This window comes from Mus caroli, chromosome 13, assembly GCF_900094665.2.
Source record: "Mus caroli chromosome 13, CAROLI_EIJ_v1.1, whole genome shotgun sequence".
NCBI classification, from domain to species: Eukaryota; Metazoa; Chordata; class Mammalia; order Rodentia; family Muridae; genus Mus; species Mus caroli.
Genome location: NC_034582.1, coordinates 22503618 through 22513902, shown reverse-complemented (window position 1 = coordinate 22513902; position 10285 = coordinate 22503618). Strand labels below are relative to the sequence as shown.

Here is a 10285-nt window from a genome sequence, read left to right as displayed (position 1 = left end):
GGGACTTTTGGGATAGCATTGGAAATGTAATTGAGGAAAATATGTAATAAAAATATTAAAAATTAAAAAAAAAGAAGACCAGCCTTAGTCCCTGGTGATCTGATAGGATTCATAGGATTATTTCAATCTTCTTGTATTGGTTGAGACTTGTTTTGTAACCAATTAGATGGTCAATTTTTGAGAAGATACCATGAGGTTCCGAGAAAAGGGTATATTTTTTTGTTTTAGGGTGAAATGTTCTAAAGATATCTGTCAAATCCATTTGGTTCATAGCTTCTGTTAGTTTCACTGTGTCTTGGTATAGTTCCTGTTAGTTTCAGTGTCTTGGTATAGTTTCTGTTTCCATAATCTGTCCATTGGTGAAAGTGGGGTGTTGAAGTCTTGTGGAGAGCTGTGAGCAATCGCCATTACAAGATGGCACTGGCTTCCACTGTGCCTAACTGGTAAACAAGCAATGTGAGCAGGTGCAAGAGTGAAGTCACTGCCCATCCGGGGCGTAGCAATGAGGCGATGGGCAAGCAACAAATCAGGGGCTGACACACCACTCCAAGGTGTATATAAGCAGCACCATTTTCTGGGGTTCGGGGTCTTCCTCCTAATGAAGCAATAAAGCTTTGCTGCAGAAGAATCCGGTTGTCCGAGTGTGTTTTTGCTGGCAGGAAATTAGCTCGGGACAAAGTCTCCCACTGTTACTGTGTGAGGTTCAATGCATGCTTTGAGTTTTAGTAACATTTCTTTTGCAAATGTGGGTGCCCTTGTATTTGAACCACAGATGTTCCAAATTGAGGTTCATCTTGGTAGATTTTTCCTTTGATGAGTATGAAGTGTCCTTCCTCATCATTTTTGATAACTTTGGATTGAAATTTTATTTTATTCCATATTAGGATGGCTACTTCAGCTTGTTTCTTGGGACCATTTGCTTGGAAAATTTGTTCCAGCCTTTTACTTTGCGATAGTGTCTGTCTTTGTCACTAAGGTTCATTTCCTTTATGCAGCAAATTGCTGGGTCCTGTGTACATATCCAGTCTCTTAGTCTATGTCTTTTTATTGGGGAATTGAATCCACTGATGTCAAGAGATATTAAGGACTAGTGGATTGGAGGGTTTTGGATTTGGAAAGGAGTTGAATGCTTTAAATGGGGCTTAATGGGCTATCCTAGTAGGAGTATGGAAGAATTTGTTACTGAGAGTGATTTGAATTGTGTATACCTGGCTCAAGAGGTTTCAGTGAAGAATTTCCAAATGTGGCTTCGGGACTTTCTTTGTGATATTTTGGTGAAAATATGGCTATTTTCCCCTTGTCTGAAAAGTCTGCCTGAGGCTAAGATGAAGAGACTCAAATCAATTGCATTGACAAAACAAGTCTCAGAGGAACCCAACACAGATTTTATTATCTACTTAAGACTCATGAAGAACATTTTAAACAAGCACAGCATGATGAGAAAAGGAAGATATAAAATATATGGTCTGAATATTAAAGGGGCACCAGGAAGTGGAATGGAGGGGAATGTTGTATTCAAAGATATTAAATAGAAGTAAGGGAGTGGGACTTTGGGGAAAGATCCTACCCAGCTAAGTTTAGGTCCAGGCTGGTCCAGCGCCTGGCAAATACAAAGGTGGATGCTCTCAGCCAACCAATGGACTGAGCACTGGGTCCCCAATGAAGGAGCTAGAGAAAGAACCCAAGAAGCTGAAGGGCTTTGAAGCCCCATAGGAAGAACAACAATATGAACCAACCAGTATCCCCAGAGTTCCCATGGACTAAACCACCAACCAAAGACTACACATGGAGGGACCCATGGTTCCAGTTGCATATGTAGCAGAAGATGGCCTTGTTGGAGATCAATGGGAGGGGATACCCTTGGTCCTCAGAAGGATTGATCTCCCTGTGTAGGGGAATGCAGGGACAGGGAAGCACGAGTTGGTGGGTTGGTGACCAGGGAAAGGGGTGATGGGATAGGGGGTTTTTGAAGGGGAAACGAGGAAAGGGGTTAAAAAAATAGTGCTTCCAGGTTGCACCCTCAACAAGACCAGTATCTCCAGGTTATTCTTCCAACAAATGTGCACTGGTTACAAGCCTACCCCTTGCCTAATGACCAGCAATTCAGAGGGGAGCAGAAGTTAAGTTTATGATGTGACTCCCAGCATCAGCCAATTATGTTAAAGGCCACAGTAACTTTCCAATTAGATGCTTACACACATACTTCGTGATTGCTGTTTACTATAAAGCCTTGTTCTGGTAGACATCCGTGGCTCCCCCCACCCCCTACCACCAAAACTGTCCTCCGTCACAGTGGTGCACTGGGACAGGGGGAGAGGGGAGGGGAGCTAGCTCAAATAGAATAAGAACCCTGATATGAGTTGCATCGTATTGGCTCCTGTGTGTGTGTTGGGGGATAACTAACAATACCCTGGCACAACAACACAGTGAAGAAAGGCTATTGGTGAAGCCTAGTTGCAGTCGAATACCCCTGAGTATTGGAGATAACAGTACCATGGAATGATCACCAAGAACAGCAGCAACAGAGGAGTAGATCAACCTGAGCTTACAGTCCTTTGTAGGAGCTCAGAATATCATGTGTAGATTCGAGCTACTACAAGATATTACAAGAAACTGTAACATTAAAGCTGCCTTGGAGACCCCAAGATTTTTGAGATACCAGAACCATAGGATATCTCCTAAGGAATGTTCCTAAAAGGGAGTAGCACTAGCCCAGGAAAAGAAGTTTGTTGCAGTGAACAAAAATGAAAATGGAGTTGGAGATTGGATGATTGGACCTCAGACATAGAAGAGATGCAGAATTTGGAGTTTGACCAGCTGGTTTCCAATCTTCTTTTGGGGATTTTACAGTTAAGTGATTGTATGAGTCACAGAAGAGACCTTAAATTTTGGACTATTAACGGTAAGACTGTTATAGACTATGGGGACTTTGGAAGTTGGATTAAGTGCACTTTTTTTTATTATGTTATGGTTAGGTATGCCCCTCATAGACTCATATGTTTGCACTACCCTATGGGTCAGGAAGTGGAATGTAATGGTTTGTATATGCTCACCCCAGGGAATAGGCACTATTAGAATGTGTGACCTTGTTGGAGTAGGTGTGTTGCTGTGGGTGTGGGATATAAAATCCTCATCCTGGCTTCTTGGAAGTCAGTATTCTTCTAGCAGCCTTATGGTGGAGATGTAGCACTCTTAGCTGCTCCTGCACTATGCCTGCCTGGATGCTGCCATGCTCCTGCCTTGATGATAATGGACTAAACCTCTCAACCTGTAAGCCAGTCCCAGTTAAATGTTGTCATTTATAAGAGTTTCCTTGGTCATGGTGTCTGTTCCCAGCAGTAAAACCCTAAGACACTTCTACAAACTAATCATCATTGTTAGTAAACTGTATTTACTAAGTGCATATATGTATTCCAACCAGGTCATAATGTAATTCAGAATTCATGTGCATTCCAGATGAATCATGTAGACCTAAAAGATCTTTGGATGTGATCCCTTGCCAGAGCAGCCATGTTGCTAGATTAAAATTCCTCTAGACTACTGTTGTTTTACCAACTGAATATCCATACATTAGAGCTGCTTTCAACCTTCATCAGAAAAACATCTTTTTGCTGGGGCAACAATCAGTGCAAAGAGCTATAACTGGTTAGTATGCTCACAATAAGTAACTGTTGAGCATTAAATCCTGAATGACATTACTCTATTAGCCATGCCCCAAGGCTTGGGGAACACTATGACAGGCGTGGTAAAATCCAGAGAATGAGGATGAGTGCCAAGAAAGAATGTCTTGTCTTATGTGCATTACTTTCCTGCTCTTTCACTCATAAACTCCCAATAGCTTTAGTTACCTGCCCAGGGTTAGCACAGAATCAAGGTTCTCCAAAATCTTACATGAATAGAGGAAAGGCTCCTGAGGCTCTCTACCCCTTGCTGAGAGCCTGTTGACATTAGATGGCTTCTGGGAAGGGAGGTTACTTTTCTTTGGGGATATCACCTCTGGTTGGACATCTATGCTACTGTGGATCACCCTACATCCACCTGCAAATGGGAAGAACTTATTGTATTCAATGCACTGAAAAAGAGGGAAAAAGAAGAAGACATTGAAGATGTTAAGGGGGACTGTAGAATGAGTACATGAAAAGTGGAAGGAGTTGTGATTTCGTATGAGCAATACCAACTAAAAACTTTACATAGGATGAGTATGAACAATAAGTTATGTAATTTTTTGCAAATAGACTTTAGTATATGTATGAAATCCCTTATTATTCCCTAGCATAATAAAATTTTCTAAACTTTGCTAATTATGTAGATAATAAGTAACCAATATATTTCCTACATCAGAACTTCATCAAATATCATGCAATATTTTTAAAATATTGTATTTTCCTTGTATTTCTCCCCTCTAAATTAGGTAAAATACACCTATTCGCCAATAAGCATTTTTATTTATTTTAAAGAGAAGTTTTAGATCCACTGCTGTTAAATTAGATGTTTCATCAAGAGTTCAATGTCTAGAATTTTTCTTCTTGCATATTTCATAACATTTATAACGGCTGATGGCTGAAAGTAGAACAAATGGTTAGCTGACACAATCCACTTAGTAATTCTATGTCTTTATCTACTCCTCTCCATCTTCCCTGCTAATGCAGATGCAGATTAAGTTTTGTTGTTCAAAATGATGATGCCTGTCCTGATTCAGTTTTGTTTTGTTTTTTGTAACTTGACATAAACAAGAGTTATCTGGGATGAGGAACGTCTATTGAAAAAAAATGTCTCCATTAGAAGCCTATAGATAATCTGTGGGACATTTTCATGATTGTTGATTGATGTGGGAAAGTCTAACTCACTGTCTATGGTGCCATCCCTGGCAGGTGGTCATGTATTGCATCAAAAAGTAAACTGAACAACCTTTCAGAAGCAAGGCAGTAAGCAGGCAGACCTCCCTCATTACTTCTGCTTCAGTTCCTGTCTCCAGTTTCCAATCTTGACCTCTTCCTTTTACTTTCCTTAGCGAAGGAGTATGACTCGAGAGTTATAAGACGTAATAAAACATGTCCTCTCCAAGTTGATACTGCTCAAGATGTTTTATCACAGTATTAGAAACCCTATGCCAATGACCCTTCAAGGAGAATTCTTCTCAGATTTTCCTTCAGCTGCTGATAGCCCCATAGATACTGGGTTGATTCTTTTGAACTTTAGAAAAAAGCCAAGCTTTGAAAGTTAAGCCGATGGACAATGATAAAATATGGAGTTGAAGAAACATAGTAGTAAGGAATTTGCTGTGATGTTTTAAAAATGAACAGTGGGAAGTTTTCCACCCACGGTCAGGAGGAGCTCATTTCCTGTGTAATTATATCTACTAGAATATTTAGGAAAAAATAGCCTTGATTTCAAATACCAAACACATTTACTGTATAAACCCAGAGGCAGTTAATATCTTTAATGAGGACAAAAGCACACAGGAAAACAATTATGTTTCTTTTAAATCATAGTTTACAGCAAACTAATTGAATTTAAAAGTAATTAAACAAGGAAATATCAATTAGATATCTATTGTCTCTCTTGTGCAATTATAATGTGTTATTGCTGATGCTTCATAATTATTGCTGAGCAGCTTTTTAAAACCTATCATTGGTTTTCTAGGAAAAAGCTGAAGTGTTAGGTGTTTCTCACTTCTCAGTGGTGTTTTATAGAGCTGACTAGAGTTGCATCTGTATTGTAAGGAGGACATCTGATTTCAAAGACATCCCGATCAACGTGCACATGAACATACATAGAACTACTCCTTGAAAAGTAGTGATTGTCGTTATTTGGAAGTACTTTATAGCAAACAAATCTAAACAAACTGAGCTATTCAGAGATTCGCCATCTTCAAAACATGTTGGTTTCTAAGGCAAATAACTATGTGTCAAGCCTGCTTGTCACGGAACAGTGTACACAGATTAGAAAAAAAAAAAAGAAATGAAGGACAAAAATGGTCTTTTTGTTTTATCTGAAAAGGCATTTTACTTTCCCTTTGTTTACCCTTTTCTTAAATGAGTTATCTGGGGGTGGAAAATATCACTCTCAGAGGTTGTGCTGGACATGTAATCTTTATCTAATATGACACATGGCTGTATGGACTTTCTCATTCTTCAGTGCCTTCCTCATTCAACCATCTCTTTCCCCTCACTTAACATAATGATAATTATAGCTTATTCTCATCCATAAAAAAATTCTACTTCCCACCGATTTATCACAGAACATCATGCCAGTGTCATCTTTCTGGATTTAAATGCCCAAAGTCTCCTTAGTATCCCTAAAATCCAGAAAAAAAAAAAAAACAAAAACAAAAACAAAAATAAAAACAAAAAAACTCCAAAAAACAAAAAAAAAACCAAAACCAAGGAAACCAAACTATGTACTACTTTAAACACATTCAAGAATATATAGCACAGGTTTAGAATGATATTATCTAATCAAACCTAGTCATATAAACCCATAATCTCAGCCACCTAAGAGGAAAATGGAGGAAGATATTAACTTCAACACCATCTTATGCTATAGAGTAACCACAATGCCACCCAAGAAAACTCTGTGAGATCGTAACTCAAAAATCAAATGACAGCTATAGATGGAGCCCAGTAGTGGATTACAAGTCTACCATTTATGAACACCTAGATTCAAACCCTAATAACAATAAGTATGTAGATTTATCAATTTTAATATAAAATTTAAAACTAGACTATGTATCAGAGGGTATATTTACACCTATATAGCGACACACACTACACACACACACACACACATACACACACTCATTCAGCCATAGAAGGCTGGAAAACAAACAAAAGATGTAAACATTTTCTACAGTATCTTCTACTGCTTCTCTAAATTTGGCCTAATACCACATGCCTATCAATTTTTTCTAGAGTTCATTTGGTGTTGCTATAGAGAGAGCCATCATTTTTTATTTAAAGGCCACTTTGAGTCATAATGTCCTGGTGTTTAATCTCTTAAATTGGGAAAGCTAGAGGTACAGCATCTGTTAGAAGAATTATACATATTGATCTAATATGGTCTACATAGCTCTATGCAGATGTAAATATTTTTACTGCCTTCTAGCCTCTGATTCTAGTTATATTTCAATGCAAGTTTTAGGTAGAGTTTGGTTATGTAATTCCCACCTCTACCGTTACTCCAGTTGGTGCCTGTAGTGATTCAGCTCCAAATTATTGTTATGTAGCTTGTTAGGCTGCATTCACTAGTGATTACTTAAAAGGTTGGATTTCCTCTTGCCATCACACTAAGGTGTTGGATAACTGTCACTTCTGGACAGTGTTGAAGTTTTACACACATACACACACACACACACATTATATATATATATATATATATATATATATATATATATATATATATATATTACCAGAGCCACCTTTGTACATGGTATGCCCATTGATTCAAATGATGGGCTCATAGTAAATCATAAAATGAAAGCTCTAACCAACATTTCTCAGGGAGGCCTGAGGTTTCTGTGTAGTGAGCATATACTGTCTCACAAAGGCTCTAAAAGGTAACTCCAGATTATTACACATTTCAGAGAAATATGGTTCCATTTGAATAACTGTGTTTTCTTCCCTCATTACTTCAATCACAGGTTTTCGAAGCTGCGTGGGAATACAACAAAAAGGTCATCTTTATGGCACAGGTGTCTTCAAGATGGAGCCTTGTCACAACTGCCATAGGTACCTCTCTTGCTGTTTGCTGTAACATTCAGGTAACCATGGCATCTGGGTTAGGGCTCCGTCAGCCATTGGCTCTCAGAGATAATGCCCTCTTTGCAGTGCAACATTCTCAAGAAGGAAGCGTTGCCAGCGTCCTCGAGAGGCCCCGCTGCTGCGCATGCACACTCTACCCAGTGGCCTGAGCAGACGCGGTAGTCAGCTTCCGGTGACCAAGGAGGGGGCGCCCAGAGCACACGCTATGTCTTGCTTCAGCCGACCTAAGTACAAGACCGGGGACCTGGTGTTTGCCAAGTTAAAGGGCTATGCCCACTGGCCAGCGAGAATCGAACATGTCACTGAACCCAACCGCTACCAGGTGTTCTTCTTCGGGACCCATGAGACGGCCCTGCTGGGTCCCAGGCACCTGTTCCCTTATGAGGAGTCCAAAGAGAAGTTCGGCAAGCCCAACAAGAGGCGCGGCTTCAGTGAGGGGCTGTGGGAGATCGAGCACGATCCTATGGTTGAGGCCTCCTCTGGCCTGTGCTCAGAAGAGGATCAGAGCTTCACCGAGGATCCCGGGCTGGCAGAGGAGCCAGAACTGGAGCAGGAGCTGGAGCAGGAATTCATGCCTGAGCTGGAGGCAGAACCTGAGATGCCTGAGACCGAGTGTGAGCAGGAGCCCGAGCCCCAGCCTGCCTATGACCTGCTGGATGCCGTGGAGGAGCCCGGCCTCACCGAGGCTGAGCCAGGAGATCAGCAAGCCGAGCAGGTGCAAGAGAATCACCCTGAGGTGGAGGCGGAGGCTGAGGCCGAAGCAGAGGCGGAGGCCGAGGCCAAGGCTGAGGTGGAGGAGCCGGGGAGTCTGAAGAGGAGCGCGGAGGATGAACAGCCTCATTGTCCTCTCAAACGGCCCAGGGAGGCGGATCCTGGTGCGTTGGAGTTGGAGCCGGCTGAAGAGCGCGAGGCTGAGGCCTCCCCCTTCGTTGAGGAGCCTGACCAAGCCCAGGAGCAGCTGCCTCCGTTGGAGGAAGAGGCCACAGAAGAGGCGGTCCAGGGCTTGATTGTTGGAGAAATCGAAGGCCTGTAGTCACGGTGTTTGTAGAAGAGCCCGTTTTACCCGTTCCTGCTGCCACCTGGCTGTGGCTTGGGAAACCCACTAGGGCCCAGTCTTCACCCCAGTCCACCTCTCCTTCATTCATTCGCCTGCTACAAGCCTAAATTCCTGGCATGAGGGACAGGCCAGTTGACATCAACTTTGTGGCTTAAGTAGTGACCACCCTTCCCACCCTAAACTCTTAGGGGCATTTTGGACCTCTGCCTAGGAACCAGGAGTGAAGAGGAATGGAAGATGAAGAGCAGGGACAACATTCAAAGGTCTGGAAGGAACAGTCTGTAAACTATGGCGATGCTAGTCTACTCCACACCCACCCTGAGTGCCGCCCAGAATTCCTTTCAGAGTATTGTAGGTTCGGGGAAAGTGAGACAGCAGTGCCCAGTAAAGATTTTTGTTGTCCCAGTCACTTTCTTTCTTTTCTTTTTCTTTTCTTTTCTTTTCTTCTTCTTTTTTTTTTTTTTTTTACAAGAACATTTGGGGCTCTCAAGTCATAAGATCTGAAGACATTGCTTGCCCTTTTGGGTTGCAGAGGTGAGACATCCTCTCCACATCTCTTGGGCCACTGAAGGAAACTTCAGCTGCTCCTTTGAATCCACCCTGGAGCCCCAAGCCTTTAGTCATACATATATAACTTAAACATAAGAATACTTTAGAAACTATCTTTATTTTAAAAGGAATTTTACTATATTTATAAAGATCAAACTTTGGTTGCGACTCCTAATTTTCCTGTGGCCAATCTTATATCCCTTATTGCTTGGGGTTTGATGACCTGCTTGTTGTTAAGGCTTTGCTTTCCTTAAGGTGCTGCAATTTCTATCTGCATGTCAGCACCTGGGCCCCTCAGTGATGTCACCTACTGCAAAATGTACTCAGAAGTTGAGTGTCCCTTCCCAGCCTCTTCTGTCTCTCCACACCTTTGTACCTGGACCCTCTTGGCCCTGCTCTTTCCCCTTGGGCTCTGATGAAAAAAAAAAAAAAGATAACTATACCTTTGGAGGTTTAAATCGGAGAACCGTAGACTATTTCAGTTCTAGGAAATAAAATCGTTGATCACTTTAAAACAAATCTTTTCAGGCCTGTTCCTTTATGTCCAAATAATTGAGTTTTGAATGTGTTGCTCCTTTTGTAGTGCTAAAAGCAAACACCTCTGGAAAAGGATGTTCTTGAAGAAGCATTTGTTTCTCAATGTCACCACCTTTCATGCCTAAAACAGTCGCTATAACTCACTGGAATGGGTGGACAAAGATTCAAAGGTTTGGATGATAACCTGGTGCTTTTTTTTTTTTTTTTTTTTGGTTTTTCGAGACAGGGTTTCTCTGTGTAGCCCTGGCTGTCCTGGAACTCACTTTGTAGACCAGGCTGGCCTCAAACTCAGAAATCCACCTGCCTCTGCCTCCCAAGTGCTGGGATTAAAGGCGAGCACCACCACGCCCGGCTTGCATTTCTAATCTAAATGCGTTGTTGT

General features: G+C 41.6%; 1 protein-coding gene across 1 annotated transcript; it reads left to right on the top strand.

Annotated features, from left to right (window-relative positions):
• Positions 1–7852: 7852 nt before the first annotated feature.
• Positions 7853–9881, top strand: Hdgfl1 (HDGF like 1). Its single transcript, XM_021180566.1, has one exon. The coding sequence runs from the start codon at positions 7885–7887 to the stop codon at positions 8791–8793; it is 909 nt and encodes a 302-aa protein (XP_021036225.1). The 5' UTR covers positions 7853–7884; the 3' UTR covers positions 8794–9881.
• Positions 9882–10285: the final 404 nt, after the last annotated feature.

Coding starts and splice junctions, on each gene's coding strand:
- Hdgfl1 (XM_021180566.1), top strand. CDS start 7,885: ATGCACACTCTACCCAGTGGCCTGAGCAGACGCGGTAGTCAGCTTCCG.